At 43.2% G+C, this 24,196-nt stretch overlaps 1 protein-coding gene across 4 annotated transcripts; it reads left to right on the top strand.

The window, feature by feature from the left end:
• Positions 1–171: 171 nt before the first annotated feature.
• On the top strand, positions 172–23,094 carry WDR4 (WDR4 tRNA N7-guanosine methyltransferase non-catalytic subunit). Of its 4 annotated transcripts, none has more exons than XM_077342809.1 (11): positions 172–357; positions 3,389–3,451; positions 4,134–4,280; positions 5,243–5,399; positions 9,433–9,545; positions 11,015–11,075; positions 13,243–13,341; positions 14,767–14,831; positions 15,909–16,092; positions 18,387–18,456; positions 20,440–23,094. In XM_077342809.1, the coding sequence occupies exons 1-11, from the start codon at positions 308–310 to the stop codon at positions 20,616–20,618; spliced, it is 1,188 nt and encodes a 395-aa protein (XP_077198924.1). In that variant the 5' UTR covers positions 172–307; the 3' UTR covers positions 20,619–23,094. The 4 variants fall into 4 exon arrangements, with proteins under 4 accessions (XP_077198924.1, XP_077198926.1, XP_077198925.1 ...); XM_077342808.1 differs by lacking the exon at positions 172–357 and adding an exon at positions 1,852–2,138; XM_077342811.1 differs by lacking the exon at positions 4,134–4,280.
• Positions 23,095–24,196: the final 1,102 nt, after the last annotated feature.

The raw sequence follows: 24,196 nt of genomic DNA, 5'->3' as shown, positions 1-24,196 counted from the left end.
GGAGCAGCGAGCTCTCAGGGCTCCGAAAATGAGGCTGTGTCTGCTGTGCAGTTGCTAAACACTCTTGTTGCTTTCCCAAGTCGGAGCCGTGATCAGCTTTGCATGCAAAAGATCTCAGGATCAGCCTTTGGTGTCTCCAGTGACAGGATCAGTTGGCGTGAGGAAGCGACCTGGAAAGCGATTGCAGGCTAAAGGAGACCAGCCAGCACATGGAGGATAATGCACTTTTACTGTGCTTTTGTAGCACAGTTTTTGCAGAACAGGAAAATCTACTTCTAAGGTGCACTGAAGATGCATTAACCCTTAGATGCAGAATGGGCCCAGGTCAAGCTTGAAGATGCGCGTCCGTGGATGGAGGTCAAGCATTGCCACCTTTCTCTTTGCTCTCCATACAGAGCTTTGTGGACCAATATCATCTTGAATATATCAGCCCGGGTGGGAGGAGGGGAACACTTACCAACTTCCCTTCCTCATTGAGCCCGTGGAGGTGAAAGAGGTGTTTCACACAGACACCTCTTAAGGTCCCCAGTACAATCCCTCCGAGGGAAGGCAGGCATACAGAATACGAAGTGCCCCTCCCACAAGAGCAGGGGTAGTGACCTCGATCCCTCATCCAAGTAATGCCTGATGGCCTTGTCTTCCAGCAATGCTGGCAGGTTTTAAGCACAGGCAGGCAGAAGCAAGCACACAGCTATGTGCTGGGCCACACAGATCTATTGTGGCTCCTGGTGGTTCTCGGTGTGCCAGCTTGGTGTAGTGGTTAGGAATGCGGACTTTTAATCTGATGAGCTCGATTTGATTCCACACACGCCGACATGCAGCCAGCTGGGTGACCTAGGGCTAGAAACAGCACTGATAAAGCTGTTCAGGGAGAGAAAAGTGGCATATAAGAACCAACTCCTTCAGGATCGCGCGGGGGGTGTGTGTCTTTCAGATCCTGCACTCCCAAAGCATTTTGGTTGGATTGAATCTGGGATGCTCAGATTTCATTGCATGCAATGAAAGTGCTCTACCACTAAACCAAGCCAAGCCCCCTTCTTTCATCTTGACAAGGAGGGCTCATAGCTCAATGGTAGAGCACTTTGCACTAGAGCAGAGGTCCTCAAGCTCCTGTGCGGCCCTCCAACCTGCTTGTCTGCTATCACACTCAGGTGAATAATTTTGTTATATTTTGGTTTAAGATTTGGCCCTCTTTAGGTACTAGGCACGCTAGCGATCCTCATATGCCAAAACGTTGGGGTGTTAAGCTCCTAATGTGGATTTACTTGAGCATCAGCCTTACTGAACACAAAGCAATCGAGCCTTTGTAATAATTGCTGCGGCATTCCTAAGTATACTTGGCTATAAATCTTAGCACCATCAATGCTACTTCCTTCTGAATTTGAGTCCAAGGGCACCTTTAAGACCAACAAAGTTTTATTCAAGGTCTCATATTCCGTGTGCACGCACCCTTTAATCATGCACACGAAAGCTTAGACCCAGAGTTGAACTTTGTAGATCTTAAAGGTGCTCCTGGACTCAAACTTTGTTGTGGTACACGGCTACCTACTAGCATCTTCCTTCCGAATCTTCATATATTAAGGATCGGCGCATTAGCCATGTTTCTGTTTTTGAAGGCTTAGTGTGTCCCCTCCTCCCTTTCCCTGCTGCTACAGCGACTTGTGCCTGCTGCTTCCTCCTTTTCTCTGGCCTAATTCATATCCATATCCTATTGAAGAGCTCGTGCATAAAAGCAAGCCAGAGGCTTTTCTCCCGTTCCTACTGCAACTAAGCGAGGCTCCCGTTTATCGTGACGAGCGCATCCGGAAAGAAGGTGGCGCCCAAGAGGTTCAGCTCCGAGGCACTTCCGGGATTAAACGGGACTTTCCGCCGCTTGCGGCGCCCGAGAGGGAGAGCTTTCGCCGGGTTTCAATTGGATGCTGGAAGTTGCCCGCGACACACGGAGGGAGGGAGGAGGAACTCTCGGAGGTCCCCTGCCGTTTTCACTTGGGCGGCGCCCACGTGGCTCTGTTTGGGGGCATGGAGGCGGCCGAGGCTCCTGTCGCGGCGAGTCCTAATCCGGGGCTGGGGCTCCGAGGGGGCTGGATGGTGGTCAGAGGGGGGGCCAAGGTCCTCGCTGCCCGTTATGAAGAGCCCAGGTGAGGGCGGTGGGAGTTCGGACCTGGACTGTGCCTGGGGGGGGGGGATCAGTCCGGGAGATCGGACCCCCTCTCCGAGCCTGGTCTAATAACGGAGGGGAGGGTTGGCATGTGGGGATATTGAGGGTGATTCCTTTTATCGAATCCACGAAACTGTCTTCTGCCGATGCAGGTGGGTCGTCTTGTTGGTCTAAAGTGGGAATCCCCTCTACCTATATATATGAACCGGTAATTCCCATTGGATTATGTCTGAGGAAGTGTACATGCACACGGAAGTTTATACCTTGAATAACACTTTGCTGGTCTTAAAGGTGTCCCTGGGTGCCAACTTTGTTCTGCCTTATACAGAGACAGACTCTTAGTGTCTGCCTGCTTTCCCAGATCCTTTCTAGATAAACATACCGAGTATTAACATTTCCAGTTTTCTGCCTTGGTACCTAACCTTGGAAGGGGCATGTATGATTTCTTTTGTTCTGAACGTATGTTGTGGGTTTCAGGATATAAAATCCCCGTCTTATTCTAAATGAACTAATCTTTATAGAGGTGCACTGACAACAGGACTCTGCAGCCCACACTTCTGAAGCATTAAGTAGATGACTTCCCATGACTGCTTTTGGGTTTGCTTTAACTTTGGTGATGGTGCAGCAGAGCTTTAGCCTTCATTACCTGTAAAGCATTTGTGTTACCTTTGATTGATGGTAACTTGAAAGTATTATGCTGCTGATAAAAACTGGATGGGATAATTAAAGCAAGATCACCTTCTGCAGTTGACCCATAGGGTCCATTTACCCATTATGTTATCCTTGTGTCTTTCCCAGGTCTGTCCAGAGATTTGGGATTGGCAGTGCCTTACTGAGAACTATGCTCAGGAGAATTGCCCCAGTTGGAATTGGATATAACATAGTTCAGTAGAGACTTAGTTCAGATACTGGTGTTCAGTAGAGACTTAGCCATATCTGTTTAAAATGTACTGTTTCCATTGATCCAATAACCTCTGGTCTTCTAATTAACAAGCCTGAAAAACATACACAATGTTTTTACCTTTCACGCTATGCACGCATGCGTGTGTTACCCTACTGTTTTCCATGTTAATATGTTCTCTTTATGATGATATACAAGACAGCAAACTACTATTAATTTTGTAGCTTTGGTGCTTAAAAGGTATAGAGATAATTTTTCCCCTAACATAGTACAATTGAATACTTCTCCCACCAAGAAATACTGATGTTGTGTATATCTTTACTTTCTAGCCAAGATGATCTTTTTGTATATGATTGTACCACTGCGGGCAAGAAACCTCAAGAAAACGAAGGGTAAAACTGTTTAAGCTCTTTATACTAAATAATGTGTGCATCACAATTCCATTTGTCCAGAAACTTTGGGGAATATGACCAATGCCTTTAAATGCTGTCAATTGGACCATGGCAGCTTTTTCCACCACCTTCCCTAGAAACACTAAATGTGAGACAGGGCAGGAGTTGGCAGGCTCCCAGGGATCCCGGGATGATTTCTTCAGCAGAGGCCATACCACTGCCTCCTTCAGTCCCTCTGGGAATTCTCCAGTTGAGAGGAAGAGGCTGATTATCGCTCAGAGAGAGTTCTCTGTTTGTATAGGCTGGGAAATAAATAGTTATACTCCAAATCTATTAATAAATGTTAATTTACAGCATGTTATTCAATACTGGGCCATTATATACTGGCAATGTAATAACAGGTGCTTAATCAAAACTCCAGAATTCCCTGTAATTGACTAAACTTGTGTTTTCAGTAGTGTCCAAGGATACCCTACATTAATCTCATTACATGATCTTGTCTCTTTGACTGATGTGTTATATAGAAAAAAATATATAATCTTGGACTGAAAAGCTTGCATAGTTCATGAACAATGGGTCTTTTGCTAGTTCCAGCTTATTGCCTTTTTTCCTCTTAAAATATGTAGCACCTTGAAGTAAGAGTGCTTTAAAATCCCCCCCATTTTTCTCTCCATATTTTTAGAGAGGATGGAAAGTCGGCAGGTAAATCAAGTGATACTATCCTTGCCTGTGCATTTTCTTCATCTGGAACCTACTTTGCTCTCACGGATGACGGGAAACGTCTAATTCTTTTTCGAACTAAACCTTCCTGGGAGTGCCTCAGTGTAAGGTAATGGAGAGGAAAAGAACTTAGAAGAAATATTGTGCCTTTGTTTTCCCATCTCAATGCTTCTTGGGTTCTTGAAGGCCTTATTTTTTCTGTCCATGGTTTTGATTGTGCAGTAGTAGAGCGAGAGTGTGCAGGCAAAACTCAGGGACTGAGCCAGAAGATGTGTCCCCCCCCCCCCCCAAATCCCAGTTCCTTGAGCTGTATTACAAAGCTTTTGAAATTTTGGTTTGATATATACTATGGAAAGCTCCTGAAAAAGTTTTCTGTGATCCTATATTATACCAAATATATATGGTACTAGTAACCAAGCCCGCTGCAGGGAAATGCAGCGGGCGCTAGGAACTTACAGTTGTCAGCGGCGGGCTGGTCGGCGGCTTGGTTGTCGGCGTTGTCGTCGTCGGGCTTTTTTCGGCGGCGGCAGCCTGACGCGGCGAGAGGCCGGGAGCAACTGCGAGCCGCGCTGCGCGCGGCTCACAGTTGCTGGGGCTGGGAATCGGAGGGACCAATCGGCAGGCGCAAAGCGCCTGCCAATTGGTCCCTCCGATTGTCTGTCGTGAGGAAGGGTCCAATCCGGACCCTTCCTCATCACGGACAAAGCCCACCTCAAGGCCCCTTAACGAATTATTTAGTCCGTGGCGCCCACGACGCCACGGGCGGTTTAAAGATAATTAAAATTCAAGGCCTTCTTCTCTCTTCAGTGTTGAGAAAATTTTATTTTGATCACAGTGATTTGTTATGTTTTAATATTTGTGACTGTTCAATTTCAGGGCGGATTACTCTTTTACTTGTTCCACTCACTGTTCACTTTTGCAGCTAATGCATTTGGGGGTGTGAGTGTGATCTTTTCCAGCCACAAATTTAGAGTCCTGTTAGATCCTGAAGTGTAAATGTAACCTAAATAAAAAGTTCACCTTTCCAGAGAGGAATTTTTGAACCCTAATTGAGTTAGTTCTTCTTTACAGGCTTGTCACTAGAAGATGCACTGCCCTGATTATAACAACCATGGAAGATAAGATTCTGGTTGCTGACAAATCCGGAGATGTCTATTCTTATTCAATAGGAGAACCAGAGAAGACAGGAACAATTGAACTTGGCCACCTGTCTCTTCTACTGGATGTGGTAAGTGTACACAGCTTCTGGGGAATATGACCAATGCCTTTAAATGCTGTCAGTTGGACCATGGCAGTTTTTTCCACCACCTTCCCTAGGAACACTAAATGTGAAGACAGGGCAGGAATTGGCAGGCTCCCAGGGATCCCGGGATGATTTCTTCAGCAGAGGCCATACCACTACCTTCTTCAAGACAATATTCAGTCTTTTTATCAGGGACCTCTGGCTCGAAATAATGCATGGAAGAGAACACAGAATCTTCTGATGAAACTCTTACAATGTACTTTGTCTTTTGGTACTAGATAATCTGAGCTTTAAACTCCCCACCAAGTCACAGTACTCCTCCCCCTGGCATGTATCTTTATAAGATCTGAACCACGCCCACATGTTATTTATGTTATTTATGTTATTTACTAGGCACAAATTTGTATCCAGGAATACAATGGGCGCTAGAGCTTGGTGGTGGGAAGAGGAAGGGGAGGAGTTGTTCAGTCTGTAAGGATATGGGGTTGAATGTGTGTGTTGTGTGGAAGGTTGTGGTGGCATGGTGACAAATGAGGCATGGGTGTGGAGATATGGGTGTCAAGAACCCGTGTTTTGGAATGTTTGTTGAGTGTGGGAGAGGACTGATGTTTGGGAATTGTGTCATAGTGGTTACAGATGAGCTTTCCAGAGCCATGTCTTCAGATATGCAAACGCTGGCAGGGGCTCATGGGAATTTTAGTCCATGGACATCTGGAGGACCACAGGTTGACTACCCCTGTTTTATAAAGGTAAAAGGTAAAGGTATCCCCGGTGCAAGCACCGAGTCATGTCTGATCCTTGGGGTGACGCCCTCTAGCGTTTTCATGGCAGACTCAATATGGAGTTGTTTGCCAGTGCCTTCCCCAGTCATTACCTCTGTTTTATATGACATACTAAATGATGCAATGATACCCCAGGGTAAATGATACCCCTGTTTTATATGACATAGTAAATGATGCAAAAATTACATTAGTAGGATTTTTCAGCAAGCTAGACTATAGTATAAAGACCACAGTGTCTAATAATTTACCTAAGTAACTTTGTGAATAATTTAGTACAGTGCAGCCTTATTGACTGCATAGAAAAGAAGAAGAATTTGTTTTTATACCCCGCTTTCTGCTCCTCAAAAGAGTTTCAAAGCCTTCCCCTTCCTCTCCTCCCTGTGAAGTAGGTTGGGCTGAGAGAGCTCTGATAGTACTGCTCTGTGAAAACAGCTGTAACAGGATGGTGATTGGCCCAAGGTCACCCAGCCATCTGCATGTGGAGGAGCGGGGAATCGAACCCGGCTCTCCAGATAAGAGGCAGCTATTCTTAACACTATGCCAAGATGGCTGTTTTGAATAATTCAGTTTTGCTTACTTTGTGGAATGCCAAGAGAATGGAAGCTTTCCTCACCTCAGCCAGGCCATTCCACAAGGGGAGGGCCACAACAGAGAAGGTACATGTGTGGGCATATCCTTGTTTTTGCCCATTTATAGGCTGGCACCTGCAGAAGACCTTACCCATATGAGTAATGTTACAATTGTGATGCATAGGGTGAGAGGCAGGTTTACAGATATGGGGGCCCAAGTCTATGATGTGATGGCCAGTACCTTAAGCTGAGCCTGCTAACTCATGGGCAACCAGTGGAATGACTGAAGAAAGGGAGATCTATGCTGCTCCATCAAGCTCCTGATAATAGCTGAGCCCATGGCATTCTGTATCAGCTGGAGTTTCCAGACTGAGTTTGAGGGAGACCAATTACAATTTATTTTCCTCGCCTCCAAGATCACTGCAGAGGGGGACTGCAGCAAAGAAATTAAAAGATGCTTGCTCCTAGGGAGGAAAGCTATGGCAAATCTAGACAGCATCCTAAAAAGCAGAGACATCACCCTGCCAACAAAAGTGCGTTTAGTCAAGGCTATGGTATTCCCAGTTGCAATGTATGGCTGCGAAAGTTGGACCATAAGGAAGGCCGAGCGTCAAAGAATTGAGGCTTTTGAACTCTGGTGCTGGAGAAGACTCTTGCGAGTCCCTTGGACTGCAAGGCGAACAAACCGATCAGTCCTAGAGGAGATCAGCCCTGACTGCTCTTTAGAAGGTCAGATCCTGAAGATGAAACTCAAATACTTTGGCCACCTCATGAGAAGGAAGGACTCCCTGGAGAAGAGCCTAATGCTGGGAGTGATCGAGGGCAAAAGAAGAAGGGGACGACAGAGAATGAGGTGGCTGGCTGGAGTCACTGAAGCAGTAGGTGCAAACTTAAGGGGACTCCAGGGAATGGTAGAGGACAGGAGGACCTGGAGGATCATTGTCCATGGGGTCGCGATGGGTCGGACACGACTTTGCACATAACAACAAAACAACAATTACAGTAGTCTAGCCTTGATGTCACCATGGCACAAATCCAGGTGGCTAGATCAGCATATCAAGATAAGGGGTCATCTTTGCAGCTAGGCTGAGTTGGGAGAGAGACTTGTTTTGCAGTTGTATTAACTTGCCTCTCCAGCAATAATGTCGGGCCCTGTATAACTCCAAGGATCTTAATCTCAGTAGGGGTTGGCTGAACTCTCATCAAAAACAGGGAGCTCAGTGTCCTTCAAGATCTCTGCTTCCCAACCAGCATTACCTCTGTCTTTTCAGGGTTTAGTTTCAGTTTGTTCACTTTTAGCCAATTTACCACGGCAGCCAGGCTATCATTTATGACTTCTACTGCATCACCAGGACACTTGAATAAGGATATATAGAACTGAATATCATCTGCATATTGATGACAACCAAACCCAAAGCTGTGACTGATTTGTTCTACAGGCTTTAGACAGAGACTGAAAAGTAGGCGGGGATACAGCTGAGCCTTGTGGAATTCCATAGGTTAGGTCCTACACTGATGACAGACGCTTTTGAATGGTAACCCTTTGAGTTCGATCTGTAAGGAATGATTTGAATACATCCCCTAATACCTACCTCTGCCTCCAAGTGCCTTAGCCTTCTACCTGCAGGGCTACACCCTTTTCCTTACATAACTGCTCCTGGTCATCCTCAGGTGTGGGATCATGGCAGGTGATAGCAGCGTGAAGTGACCTAACATGAATTAGGAGGGTTGTGGTAGACAGAAATAGTGCAACTCTGATTCTGGAGTTTGCTGCCATCTGCTGTTGGTTCTCTATGCACTAATCTGTGTAATTCCATTTCCTGCAGCAAGGCCCATGGTTTCGGCAGGACTGGTTTATGGACACATCTTCCCACGCCTCCTGGACAGTTTTTGACTACCTCCAGAGGCAGCCCCTTGGCAGTCCTCCCTGTTTATAACTGTAAACAACGTTGGTGGGGAAGAACTGTTTTTTTGTATCCTGCTTTTTACTACCTGAAGGAGTCTCAAAATGCCTACACTTCCTCTCCTCGCAACAGATACCCTGTGAGGAAGGGGAGGCTGAGAGAGCTCTGGAAGAACTGAATGGGCCAAGGTCATCCGTCTGGCTGCAAGTGGAGGAATGGGGAATCAAACTTGGTTCTCCAGATTAGAGGCCATTGCTCTCAGGCACTACACTATGCTGGCAGCATCGCAGCCAGCTCTGGCAGACTCCTGTGGCAGCATCACAGCCCTTGACTTAGGAGGTAGTGACTTTAGCACCTCAAGTGGCTGCTTAAATAGTGAACTGGCCATGACTATAATTCTGTGTATGAGGTTTCACCTGCTTCCTTTGAAAGTTAATTTGTCAATGTCTTCAGGTTTGGCTACTTGTCTAAATTTCTTACTATTGTAAATTCAAACAAAATTTAACGTTTGATTTCTTGCAGTGAACAAATAGCTATTGTAAGCACTTATAAATTGGAAGAAATAGTTTCTCTTTTTGCCATCAGTATAATATGCATTAATTCATTAATAACACAAGCTGTTACCTTTTGTGGGCTGGCTTACAAGACTTTCTCAGTTTGACAGTTGAAAACAACTTGGTAAGTGGTAGATGTGTGATCACTGTGGATGCATGTCCAAAAATCTTTTGGACTGTTTCCATGATGACCTGTTTTGAATCTCTAGGCTTTGAGTCCTGATGACCAGTATGTCCTAACAGCTGACCGAGATGAGAAGATAAGGGTTAGTTTGACGCGAGCACCACATAGCATTGTATCATTCTGCCTGGGACATAGAGAGTAAGTGTCATTATTGAAAACTTCCAATGTTGTAAAAAAAAACAAACGGGGGGGTCCTTTTTGGAGGAGAGATAGGAAATCATATTTAAGTTAAATGCTCCCTTAAGTTAAATGTAGGCATAACAGCATTCAGCTGTGTAATAGGCTGCCTGAGGAGGTTACAGAGCAGGGTAGGGTAACTTTTGGCATGCATGCCATCAGTGGCACACCAGACAATTCTGCTTGGCACCCAGGCGTCAGATCTCTGCCCAAGCAGGCAGTTAGGCTGAGAGAAATTACCTGACCCAAGATTGCCCTCTGAGTTTCAAATTAGAGGGAGAACCTGAGTTTTTACTACTATGCCACTCACACATTCAAATAGCCTGCAGCCCTTATGTTGTAGGCAAATGTTCCCAGCCGGGCTAGGAGCTGAGCATTTCCCCTGCAGCAGTTGGGTTTTCCTTTAGGTCTCTGTCGATCAAAGTCCTTATTGGTGGTGCCTTTCTCAACTTTGATTTATTGACTTAATTTGCAGCCAGATACTTGTTTCCCATCAAAGAGTCTTTAAATTGGAGCCTGCTGGCGCTTCTTTGTGAGCAAGGGCTTGATCTTGTCTATCTGGTTTGTAAACAGGATTATTAATAGTTAATAAGCTATTTTGATATTCAAAAGAAATACTTCTGTCCATGCTTGCTCTTGTGCCCAGGCATTCAGTTCATTCACAAATCCACACTAAAGTGATTCTTAGTCTTATTTGGTTCAGTGCTTAGATCAGATAATGCAGTCCGATGGATGATGACGATGTTAGACATTCAGTTGGGTCCGACTGTTGATCCTATGACACAGCTGCCACTGCAATTCCTGACTTGCAATTGTGCAGTGTTCTGACTGGTGTCCATTTTGATCTTATCTAACCGCTGTCTTCTCAAGTAATGTATTGTCGTTATTGCCTCCATGTTGCAGCTCAAGCCTGAACGCTTCTCCATAGCTCTCTGCAGCCTAGGTTCAGGATCATCCCCCCCCCCCTTAGCTCTGTAGCCCCTCAGCTGATGTCCAGCCTGGGCCAGAAGGGGGGATGGGACACGTGTGTGCTGCTCTGTGTCAGCCAGGGAAGCACCAGGGAGAGCGTACCTTTTGATGGCCTTATGGTGGCAATGATGACCACGGTGTGGGGGGCAGTTTTAACTCCCCTCCCCGCACAAAAGTCCAGGTGAATGCTAAATTACACAGCTAACGTTCAAAAAAATATGTTCATCTATTTCTTCTTTATTTAATTATAACTCACTTTGATGTACTTTTTTTTAAAGTAAGAGACTTGCAGAACACTCGTTAGCATGGTAATTGAGTTTCTGGGCAGTATTTCCTGGCATTCAAGATAAGATACTGGCCTAATTCAGCGTAGAAACTTCAGTGTTGCTATGGTGATGTATAACTTCACATATTGCTATCTCTGTTTTTAAAAGAACTGCTCTACTTCCCCCCCCCCCTAGGTTTGTCAGTCAAATATTTGTAATACCAAACTATCCAGATCTTCTCTTATCAGCTTCTGGGGTATGTACAAGCTTTTAAAAATCTTAAATTTTTGACGGTTGTCTTAAAGAGACGTGTTCTTCAGCAATAATATCCACCAGCTGCTGAAGTTTGCTCATTTACAATTCTATATATATGCAAGATATTGTGCAGCAGATCCTTGCTTTCCCATGTTGTACCTGGGGGAACTATTTTGGAAATGGGAAAAGTTGCTAGGTTTACTTTCTGACACCAGGGCAGTCTTAGTGATTCTGGGGCCCTGAGCAATGGTCCAGAATGGGGCTCAAGAATTTCTGGTCTCCCATTGGGTCACACCATCAAGTTCCATGAGACACATGAGAATACACTCAGGCAGAGAGAGGGCTTCTACAAGGGTGGCATTTTGAAGAATAAATATTTTAATTGGAGGGGCTCCAAGAGATGTGTTTGGATCCTTTTCATTAGTGTGGGTTGGAGCCTCTCTATTCATCCTGTTTACCACCTTACAGTCCCCATTATTAAATCACATGAGTGCATTTAAATTTTAAACCACTGAATCATAGAATCATAGAATAACAGAGTTGGAAGGGCCTCATGGGTCATCTAGTCCAACCCCTGCACTATGCAGGACACTCATATCCCAATCACTCATCTACTGTAACCTGCCGCCCCTTTGACTTCACAGAATCAGTCTCTCCATCAGATGGCTATCTAGCCTCTGTTTAAAAATTTCCAAAGATGGAGAACCCACCACCTCCCGAGGAAGCCTGTTCCACTGAGAAACTGCTCTAACTGTCAGAAACGTCTTCCGGATGTTTAGATGGAATTTCTTTTGAATTAATTTCATCCCATTCATTCTGGTCTGTCCCTCTGGGGCAAGAGAGAACAATTCTGCTCCATCCTCCATATGACACCCTTTTAAATACTTGAAGATGGTTATCAGCTCCCCTCTCAGTCATCTCCTCTCTAGGCTAAACAGACCAAGCTCCCCCAACCTTTCTTCATATGATTTGGTCTCCAAACCCCTCACCATCTTTGTTGCCCTCCTCTGGACATGTCCCAGTTTGTCAACATCCCTCTTCAACTGGGGTGCCCAAAACTGAAATGGGGCCAAACCAGAGCAGACTACAGTGGTAGCATCACCTCCCGTGATCTGGACACGATACTCCGTTTGATACAGCCCCAAATCCCATTTGCCTTTTTAACCATTGAGTCACACTGCTGACTCATGTTTAATATATGGTCTACTAAGACTCTTAGATCCTTTTCGCACATGCTACTGCCAAGACAAGTCTCCTCCATCTTATATTGGTGTATTTGGTTTTTCCTACCTAAATGCAGAACTTTACATTTGTCCCTATTGAACTTCATTTTATTCAGTTTAGCCCACTTCCCGAGCATATCAAGATCATCCTGTATTCTGTTGCTGTCTTCAGTTGTGTTTGCTACCCCTCCCAGTTTAGTATCATCTGCAAATTTAATAAGTATCCCCTCTAATCCCTCATCCAAATCATTTATAAATATATGTTGAACAACACAGGCCCCAGGACAGATCCTTGGGGTACTCCACTTGTCACTCTTTTCCAAGAAGATGCTGAATCATTAACAAATACCCTCTGGGTCTGATCTGTCAACCAGTTATTGATCCACCTGACAGAATTAGGATCCATACTGCATATTACCAACTTGTGAACAAGAATATCATGTGGAACCTTATCAAAAGCTTTACTGAAATCCAGATAAACTATGTCCACGGCATTCCCCTGATCCAGCAAGGTAGTCACTTTCTCAAAAAAAAAAAAAAAGAAGAAGAAGAAGACCCCAAGGGGGTTGAAACGCATTTTGTTATGTGGTCATTTATCCACGTGTCAAAATGTTTTTGGATTTGATACACATTGACATTTTTAAATTTTATATGTGCACATGTATTGTAATAAATATTTGCATTTTAAGTTTTTATATTTACGCCTATTCTGCTGCTGCTCAACCACTTAGTTTCCTAACCCTGTGTTATATTAACAGCCAGCACATTCTGTGTATGAGATCAGTGTCCATAAAGCACATAAAGTTAGTTAAATGTTGAAAAGTGCTGGATTTCACACCTTGCTGCAAATCTTGATTATAGCATGCAAGTGAGAGTGAAAGCTGGACTGAGGATCACCATACTGGGAGTCCTAATTATCAGCCTGCTTGTTTTAAACTTTCTCAGGACTGTACACTGAGGCTTTGGAAGTACAAAAGTGGAAAAGAAGTCCATTGTTGCCACTTGAATAGTTTGAATACATGTGAGGCCACCAACAATGAGAAGGTAACTAGCTGCTGGGTTTAAACAAAGCTGTTTCCAGGTGGATGTTTTGCTTCACGTTGGCTTCCTTCCTGCAGTGCTGCTTCCAGGACTACCCAGGTGGGATTGTCCTGTATTCATCCTGTTTCTGTGTGTTGCTCCTGTTTTGCTGCAATCTTTCCCAGAACTGTTTTGCTGTGACCTGTTTCTGAAAGATTGCACTTAAATCAGTTTGGATATCATGTGGCCTGGAAGTTGTCCTTTTAATAATTTAAGAAGCATAAGGTTAAAGATGTCATAATGTAAGAGCCCATTAGGTCTATGTCTAAACTAAAAACATAAATATTACCAAATATACAAATATATATGTGTTTATTACAAATTAGACAAAAACAAACATAAGCCTGAATGGTAGCTTCAGATCAAACTAAAATCATACGACTATCTCAAACATGGGTGATTTGTTCCTTTATTTATTTGTTTGTTTATTTATGTTTACATTTTTAGACCACAGCTTCTGGCCAGTGGGCTCACAGTGGATAACAACAGTAAAACAAAAATAAAAACCATAACACCCCCCCCCACACACACACACACATACACAAACTGACAAGTAGAAGTTGCAGCCTATCTCCTGTCCCCTCCTCTCTCCGAAGTACCCTGCCTCTTGGGGTGATGTAATAGGGAACCCTTGATGAGGGGCCAGATCATCTATTTCTCACAGCAGCACCATTTTTCTCACCTAGGTCCTGGCAGATGCTATTCTCTCCTCCCCTCTCATTCGAGGGCTTAAAAAAAATCTTTTAAAAGTAATAGCTGTATTGCTGTTGTAGCAATGCATTAGTTTTCTCTATCTTCCCCTTTCTTTGTAAGGGTAAGTTTGTAGCCTCTTTCCTGATAGAGTTATACGAGGAAAGTTCCTGGGCACATTTTCTCCTTATAACTATGAATTCTGCTCCCTCCCAAGAAAAAGGTTGAAAAAGCCCTCCAGCAACAGGAGGAAAAGGCAGCCACAACAGTGAGGAAAATTTGTGTGGATGTTTTCCTTCCACCACAAATGCCTCTGCATTTGCAGCGGCAAGAGCTGCCATCCTAGGAGATCATCTGTATGTCATCATGACCTCTATCATGATCACAGCATGTTTTGTACATCAAGAAAAAGCTACGAAGAACCAATTTGAGCCCAATAGCACCTTTTAGACCAACCAAGTTTTATTTATAACTTTGTTGGTCTTAAAGATGCTATTGGATCCAAATTTTGTTCTGCTATTTCAGACAACATGGCTATTCACCTGGAGCAATGGAGAATTTTTGGAGGGAGGTATGATTTGTTTTAGAATAAGATTTTGGACTCGGGTGTCTTCTGTTTTGCTACCTTTCCTCCGTTCATGTTATTCCCCCACACAAGTGTTTGAAGATTCTAATCACATCCTCTTTCCCTTACTTCAGAAATATGCAGTCTCAAGAACCACCTATTGTTGTGAAGGAAATTACATTGCCATTTTATATGACTGGTAAGAGAAAAAAAAATTGGAAATGATTACCTGAAATTATTATGGAGGCAGCAAACAGCTCTGTAATTTCATTGCTGGTTATGTCACATTTCTTTCTGCATAAAGTTATTTTGAAAACTGCGCTGTCACGACCTGTTTTAGAATGCGACATTCTCTTTGTACTTGTTAATGGCATTTTGCATTAATACTATGAAGCCTCTTTGAATTAACACAGTATAATAAACCCAGCTGATTATAGTTAATGCTTCCATTGTTATCTGTCGACAACATGTCTAGCAAGCATGGAAACTCGAACATGAGCTTGTTCTCCTGTGCATGCTTGAGAGATGCTGTGCAGTGGAGTGGAAATCATGTTTGCCATGTTGTCAAGCTAATTTTTGCAGTTTCTTTGACTAGAAATTTGCTTTTGTTTCAGTGAGAGCTTGGATACTTTGGCTTCTAATGGCCTAAATATTCATGCCGGTTCCACTGGAGGAACTGATCTGTAAAGTATTCTGATCCTAGACCACCTGTGGCTTTCACAGTATAAACCTTGAATTATGCTCAGAAACCAACTGGAAGCCAATGAACATTTCAAGACTGTAACAATATGCTCCGAATTACTTGTTTCTGTTAACATTTTGGACCAATTGTAATTCCTAGTGTTTTTCACAGGAAGTCCATGTGTGGTACTTTGTTGTAACCTAATCAGGAAGTCATCAGGACATGATGAGCTGCCCATATTTTCATGCACAGTTGAAAAACGTAGCTGGAAGAAAGTACTCCTGGCAATTGCTGCCACTTGGTTATCCAGGAGTAGTGTTAAACATGCCAAGCTGTCAGTCTCAGTCTTCTGGGGGACTGACTTATTCCACACAGACTAAGTATCTACTCCTGGATCAGTCCCAACCACCCAGCAGTGCCGCTGTTTTGTCTAGATGGAGCGTTGGTTGGTAGGTGGAGTTAATTTTAAAATAACAGTTTCACTTTCTGGGCCATTGTTTTTGTTCAGGAATTACTTTTAGTGCAGGTAACTTAGTTCCTTTAACATAAAATCCCTAAATGCATTTGGTAGTAATGGTGTTTGTTTTTGAAAAGTATTCCTACAGTATCAATCTTCCAACTTGATGCTGATGCTCAGAAACTCCTCTGCAAGCAGCATATCTCCTTGAATCACCAAGGCTGGGACATTGCATTTGAGGAGACTGGTGGGCTCTGGATTCTGCAAGAGGATAAGCGAACACCACTTCTGTGGTACCAACCTGTGGATGGACAGTGGCAGGTGAGAGGTTTTAGTTGCAAATGACTGCAGACTAGTCCTACTGTAGTGATTGGCACAGGGTAGGAGGATACAGAGAAGGCTAAATGGCATGATCATCTAATGTAATTTCTTCTGCAGTAAAGATTGCTGCTAAAACTGCAGTGATTTGTTGGGCTACATTGTTAAGAGAAGGGTAGATCAGGATAATTCTTTCTTTGAAAGGGGCTGAGACTCAATACTATGGCCAGAAAAACTTAGTCTGTCTGCAGACAAGCCAGGATTGGATTTAATTATGACAGTGACTGGTGTGGTCTCATTTTTCTTACCCCAATGGTACGCGCTGCATAGAACATCAATAGAATCTAACGTAAACTTCTTTTCTACGGAATACCACAAGTCTATAGTTGGGATATGTTTAGTGATTTGACAGGAGTCCAAGAGCTTGACACTGGAGGCTGTTCTTTTCCTTCAGATGCTAGATCTGTTTGGTATGCTTTATGATAGGCTTGTGCTGAAAGGTTAGAGGAGAAGAGTGTTTCATAATTCCTGTCCAGGCATGGTGAAAGAAGATATGCATGATGTTGAACTTAAGGGCAATTCTTTTGCTAGGAGTCAGTCAGGATTGGCCCTTCCATCAGGTAATGAGGCAGCTGCCTTTTGTGGCACATTTTGGACATCAGACTGACCCTAGAAAATGACTCTTCTTCCAGTAATTTAAAAAATGCACCATGGCTATTTTGCTCTACCCTGGACTGTTAACAGTTTTGAGGAACATGTCGTCATCCTATACTCATTCTTTTTGCGCATTTTTCCTTATGTTGCTGCAATCTTTCTTAGCATAATTGAAAGTTCTAGTTTATACTGTGAAAGCCAGTGGTGGTCTAGGATCAGAATGTTTCAAGGACCAGTTCCTCCTACATGGAACTACTTAAACATTTAGGCCATTTTTCTGAGATTGCAGTTCAGGTGCTCTCACCATCAGAAGTCAGACAAAAGGCAATACAAAACCACACCAGAGTTGTGGAATGCCTTTCCTAATGAGATAGGGTGTTGGCATTCAAATAATCTCTGAGGTGGGAGGAGCTCGGGCAGGTGGCAGCACCTCATCACACATACCCTTCCCCAAGCAGAGCAGGAGGAAACTCTTTCTAGAAACCTTCCCAAAGCTGAGTCAGGAACTAAAGCAGAGACATGCTGTATTTCCATGCGCTTCACCTGAATGTTAGCTGCTAAGAGAAAGAATGCCAAGGCAAGAAGTACGACATTTTGCTCTGTGCTTGACTTTCTCAGTCTGTGCTTGGGTGGCTGCGGATGGGAGATACACACATATTTGCCTCTGCTGGGAATACCATGCTGTACATGACTCTCCACCTCCTTGGGCTGCTTCTGGATATGTATATGTTTCATTTCCCCCTTCTCAAAATTGCATATGCACACATGTTTAGTTCTGCCTCTTGCTCATCACCATCTTTCAAAATGCCAGAGGTTTCTTCAGGCTCAGAACATTTGGGAACACCTGCTTTGGTTGAAGGGCTTACAGGATAAGGGAACCAGCTGAACAAAGTCTCCATGTAATTCCATGCACAAAAGAGCTAGAAACTGACATTTTTAGAAGAAGAAGAGTTGGTTCTTATATGCCGCTTTTCCCTACCCGAAGGAGGCTCAAAGCGGCTTACAGTCACCTTCCCATTCCTCTCCCCACAACAGACACCCTGTGGGGTGGGTGAGGCTGAGAGAGCCCTGATATCACTGCCCGGTCAGAACAGTTTTATCAGCGCCGTGGCAAGCCCAAGGTCACCCAGCTGGCTGCATGTGGAGGAGCGCAGAATCGAACCTGGCATGCCAGATTAGAAGTCCGCACTCCTAACCACTACACCAAACTGGCTCTCTTTAGTGGAAGCTGGGGCTTAGTTCATTGTTGCAAAAGATTGTTATAATGCTGAGAGATTTAGGTATTTTAATGGTAGTAATTAATCTCGGGAAATCTTGAATGTTGTGTGATTAAGACTGACAGGTGAGAACTTTGGAAATGACAAGTCTTTGCCACAGATGAAGTGGGACTTAGTTTTCGCCACAAACTTTGAAGTGATCCAAGGCCCAGTGCTAAACTGTGGTGATGGAGAAAAATAGTGTCAGCTCCTTTTATCTGAAAGTATGAACAGAATGGCTGTTATTCTTTGTAACTTTCCCCTTTATAGAGAGGCACTATACATGAAATGGCTTAAAGCAAACCTAATTGAATTTTTGGATTGTTACCAGTGCATGAAAACCCCCTGGGGATTTTCAAGAGATTGAATTTTTCCGTCTTCTTTCAGTCTGTTGTTGAAGAGAAACGATTAATAAAAATGTCAAAATACGTGTGTGACAACTGGACAGTGTTTGAAGGTAAGTTATTCAACTTCAAATGCTGAGAAAGTGCTGTTTAAACAGTTTCCGCTTAGAATATGTTTATTTCACAGATTACTTGTAGCAGACTTTCAGGTTTTTTTCTGCCTAGGAATGCGGCTGTGTTTGGGAGGCCTAGTCACCAGACATGATTTTTGATTTTTACCTTCTTTTCCCCTCCCCCCTGGTTGTTGGGTTTGGAAAACATTAAGTTTTCAGCCTCTATGAGTGAGGAGTGGTACAGGATGAAGTAGAATGGATTTTCGTTGAGGGTTTTAATAAATATTTTGAATCAGTAATTTTCAACCTGTGTGCCTGGGGATCTCCTGGCTTGTGCTCTTCAGCAAGAAAACCAGCACTGATGATAATCTTCCCCAAAATGCAGTGCTCACTGCTGTGTGAAACTTGCCCATTTGTGGGGCCAAGAGAGTTCTCTCTTGCTCACTCAGCTCATACATAGAGGTTGTTAGGCTCAGCAGGTTTTGCCCAGCCCCCCCTCCCTGTTGCCTTTAAAATGTGTCCCATATCCCCAGCAACATGTTGGAGTGTTGCAGCAAACCGTGAAGGGGTTTCCTCATGATGGAAACTGCAAGGCCTGATGGGCTAGAGAATGTTCTTTCTTCCCATTTGGCTTTTCTGTCACCTTGAGCCTTTAAAATCGGGTGGGGCAAAATTTAGCCAGTCCACCCAGTCCAGAAAAGAACAGGTGAATAATGTGACCTTGTTAGAACACAAGTTATTGCTGAGAATATTTCTTTCTAGAAAGAAAATGGTAATAAGATGTCGCAGCAGCTGGGGAAAAGAAGAGTGATTAAGATGACTGTGATTATTGCAGCTAATTAGCATGAAGGGGGTTGGTTGACGAGTCCTATTCCAGATGCTAATTAGTGTTTTTACCCCAGTAGGAAAGGTGGTTATCGCCATCTTTTTATTTTCAAAATTTTAATAGCTGTTCTGTCTGCCACTCCTCTCAGAAAATCTCAACACTTTAAATTTCAACATGTCAAAGAAGAAACCTGAATATTTAAGCCTTTATTTGAAAGATATCCAACGTAGCCTTAATGTAGTTCAGTCAAGTGGAAAGGCTAATAGATTTGTAGAATATCTGCTGAGGTGAATTTGTTTCTCTTAGTCCAGTTTTGACTTCTGTAGGGCTAGCTGAACAAAATGCCAGTTCATGACATTTTGAAAACAAAGTCCACCTTGCCAGTTAAAATTAAATCTTGCGGTGAATACCTCCCAGGTACCTATCTGCACGGTTTATGCATTTTGCAGGTATGACAGGTGCATTTGTTAGTGATTTTTTCCAAAATGTTACTAAGCAAGTTCACAAAATAAAATTATGCAACCTGTAGGGAGACCAAGTATTGTGCATTAGTGAGAATCCTGGACTAAGGACAAATTTACAATCTCTAGTTCTTCTTTAAGAAAAACCGAGAAATGCATTGTTCCAAAATCTTCATTTTCAAGATCCTTGCATAGAGATCTTTTGAAGCAGGCCTGTACCTACTGTCATCACCCCTCCTGTTACCTATTTCAGTGGTGTGTCCTTCAGTTCCACTCTGGCCATCTGTTAGCCTCCCCGCTCCTTCAGCTACTGCCATGCTCTTTATCCTCTGTGGTTCTTTAAGAACTGCCAAATGTAGTGGATCAAGTAGGAGGATTGGCTATCACTTGCAATTGTCACCATAAACAAGTAAATAGCTAATTGCATCCCAGTAACAAGGAAGTTCTTAAATATGTGTTTGCTGCCTAGTTGCTCTTTCACAAAGCCTCTAGCATCTCCTTAGTATTCCCATTGGCTTTTCATACAACTGCCTGCAAGACTGCACACTATATGGACATAAAGCTGTTCTCCTTTGTGTTGTATACAGAAAGAAATCTGTCCTTGTTTTTTAAAAAATGTACATTATTAATGTGCTTGAAAATGCATAAGCTAGAATTCCAGCATTCCCTGGTTCTATGTTTCCCTTTTTTAAATAGGCTCTGTTGGCAAAGGAAGCTGCTATCAGAATCTCTACAAGGCTTCTTTTGATAACATGGCTGTTTACCTGCAAAAAAAAGAAGAAAGGCTACAGCAGCAGAAGAATAAGAGAAAGGAACTGCAGTGTGGATCAAATGGACAGACAAAGAAGGTCAAAACAGAAGGGCCACCCCTGTGATTTGGTTTGACTTGCAAACAGCATCAAGTAGCTGATCTGAAAACCTTTTACTGGGGCTCAGTGAATAACAAGCTGGTTTGCTGCTTATCATAGCATACTGAGAAAATATAAGTATTAACAGAATTTGCCTGATTAGGAGGATGTTATCAGTCCCGTTGGTTATTATGTACCATGTACATGGTTTCTGGCTAGAATATTTGAGTACCAACATGGCAGGCATGGCAGAGAGGGGGCAGGCTGGGAAATTTCCTCCTCCTAATCCCACTGAGAGGCCCTATTGATTTTCTTATAAGTGCTACCAAGTTTTAATATGTGTTAGAGGAATCTGAAAATGTGGTGGGCGGAGGCCATCAGTGAGTGGTGTGGTGTGAACCTTGTGGTCCCTGGATGCGTTGAAGGGATGGGAACACTGGAACTTCACCCTAGAGGTTTACTTATAGAAACAAAATTATTATAATCTACTGGACCAATAAAGAAGTTGACAACAGGAAAGTCTTTTCTTGAAGAAATTTCTATTTCATGACTGATACCATAATGGAGATTTGGGTTTGTTCGTTTGTTATAAAAACTAGATTTTTTTTCCGTATACGGGGAAGAAATTGATTTAGAAATCTGATTTAGACTGTACATAGTTGCCATAAAACTTGGTTTTGTTTACTGGAAAGCCTTAATTTTTGTTTACTGGAAACCCAGTATTCCATGAGAAGGGGTGGGTTTGACATACTGTAAAATATGTCAACTCAGTGTTGTTAAAGGACTTGAATTCTATGTGAAAACAAGAATGTACCCAAGCAAGATCTTCTTGTGTTCTACAACATATATGTACACATATGTGTGTTTTTGTTTTGAAAACAGAATAATTTATTTAAGGCCAATGGAAATACTGAATTGTGTTCTGTAATGACTGGGCCATTACAAGTAAGCAGTCACACTAGCTACTTTTCTATTTGAGATCATGGAAACTACTGATTCTGAACTGAAAAATTAAAGAAAAAGTTTGTTTTTATATGCTGCTTTTCTCAACCTGAAGGAGTCTCAAGGCGGCTTACAATCAACTTTCCTTTCCTCTCCCCACAGCAGACACCCTGTGAGGTAGGTGAGGCTGAGAGAGTCCTGTTATTACTGCTCAGTCAGAACAGCACTATCAGGGCTATGACGAGGCCAAGATCACCCAGCTGACTGTATGGGGGGGAGCAGGGAATCAAACCCAGCTCACCAGATTAGAAGCCACCACTCTTAACTACTACACCAAGCTGCCTCTGTAAAGTATAATCAGAGTGGTTATTTTGCTTTTCCATACCATTACCACCTTTTAAGTAATAGGTTTAGGTACCATAACATACCAGATTTACTTCTAAACTCTGAATCCCCCACCTCCAAAAAAAAGTACAAACAAAACAAAAGCTTTGGATATGTCTCTTTTGTGATGCTAGTCAGTTTGAATCTGAGAAGGGGGGAATGTGTCCATCTTCAGCTTATAAGTATACTCATTACAAAAGACTGTGGATGAGATGTGCCAAGTAGTTTGCTGCTGAATCCAGTGTCAGTCACAAGCCTGCTTTGATCAGCTGTGGCCTAGGCAAAACTAAAGGATAACAGGACGACAATGGAACAATATGCCCCAATTTCATTACCACATACCCCTCCAAGAAATTAGCTGAAATCCCCATTGGCATTTTTATATAGACAGAACTTGTTATTATCTGCTCCCATTAATAGCAGAGTAATTTTCCCTTTCCCACAGCACACTGCTTCAATTCTATTGTCATCTAGTAAATTATGCACTTCAGTGACCCTTCAGATCAGTGGTCCCCAACCATTCCGAGGCTGGGGACTGGCAGGGCATCGGGCCGCGCCCATGGATCAGGCCGCGCCCGCACGATGCGCAGCCCGGCCCTGATTCCCTCTCCCCGCCCTCCCGCAGTAAGAAGCTTCCTGGGCCGTAAGCTTGCGGCCTCGGAAGTTTTTTACTGCGGGGAGAGGGAGCCGCGGCCCGGCGCCATGGCCTTCGCGGCCCGGCAACGGGCCGCGGCCCGCAGGTTGGGGACCACTGCTTCAGATGACTATTGATGCCTAGCTGTGTTGATCTGAAGCAGCAGAAAAAAGTTTGAGTCCAGTGGTCCTTTTAAGACCAAGTTTTATTCAAATATAGTGTGTGACTAAGGTATGGAGCAGGGCTCTCCCCCCCCCTTTTCTATTGGTTGCCATTTGTGTCAGGGTTATTGCTTTCTAACTAGGTTCTCCTGGCATATGTGGTAAATCAGTGGATCCTTGGCTGGAAAAAAGGGTGTGTATGATATGTTATCAGTCTGCTGCCTCCCCCCCAGCTGTAACTGCAGTGTTCAGTGTCTGTATAAGATAATATAAAGCAACAGTTGTACTTGTTGTACTTGTATGGACATGTAAAATTCAACTTAAAAAAAATCCAAAAGTTTTATTAAATCAACATTGAGCTCCAGATACAGCTTTGAAATAAGTTTCCAGATTCTGCATTGGTTAGGAGTTTTACACTGAGGATTTGGTTCCCACCATTTGGATAGAATGACAATTTTGAATTTATTTTTTTCTGCCAAGCAGCAATTTGTATGTGCAGGTGTTTCAACCCTTCAACAGGTGCTTAGCTTATTATTGCCTTAAAGTGAAGATAATTATTACAAGTTCCAAGTGGTAGCTTTCTTTTGAAGCTTCCCCAGCTCCTTGTTTTGAGAAACCATTGGCATCTCAGTAACATCACGTACCAAATACAAAGGGTCCCATATGTGCATAACTTAGGTGTAATTGTCTAGTCCTGTAGAACAGGATTGTATCTTTTAGGTGCTTGTACATTACTGTGGATAAAAAAATCAATGCACGGCTCACTGTACTTATGTCTTTTCATTCCCTCCTTTCCATTATGCCTTTTGCATATTGATGTATAGGTCACAGAGCTCTTAAAATAAACATTCAAACAGAACCTCAGTTGCAGAACCACTCGCCCGCCAACCTCTGATAAAAATGTTTTGTTGCTTGCACATTCATGGCTTGATACTGGATCAAGGCACTTGTAATTCTTGTAAAGTTTTGAGCACTTGTAATTTTGCCAGATCTGCATATAACTCTGGTAACAGTCTAACAGTTCTAGCTCTTGAACTATGATGTGTCTGAACTATCTTGGGCAGCATCTAAGAACTCCATTAGGGTTAAATTTGCTTCAGCAATTGGGTCCTTGAAATACCCTTCTTCACAGATTGTAGTGGTGATGGCACTGGGGAGGGGGGGGGAGCAGGCCAGGCAGTGAGCCTCAACTTCCTTGGAGAGAGAGTAGAAGAGAACAGCCTTGCTTTGTAGGCATGCCTAGTCGATTATTCTGCTGGGATAGTTTTTACTCTCCATTCTTTTTAGATTCATTGTTTATACTTTAATAAAAATACATACAACTTATGTTACCTTTGTTGGAGAAAGAAGAAATTTCAAGGTTTGTTTTACTGTTGCTGATATTTCCTATGACAAAGGACACCCGAGATTATATTGATGCAAAAAGGCAGCTGAAATAGATTTGGTATTAATTATATTATAATTATATTATAATAGCTTTTTAG

Source organism: Paroedura picta, chromosome 6 (assembly GCF_049243985.1).
Source record: "Paroedura picta isolate Pp20150507F chromosome 6, Ppicta_v3.0, whole genome shotgun sequence".
NCBI lineage: Eukaryota > Metazoa > Chordata > Lepidosauria > Squamata > Gekkonidae > Paroedura > Paroedura picta.
This window is presented reverse-complemented; position numbering and strand designations above follow the sequence as displayed.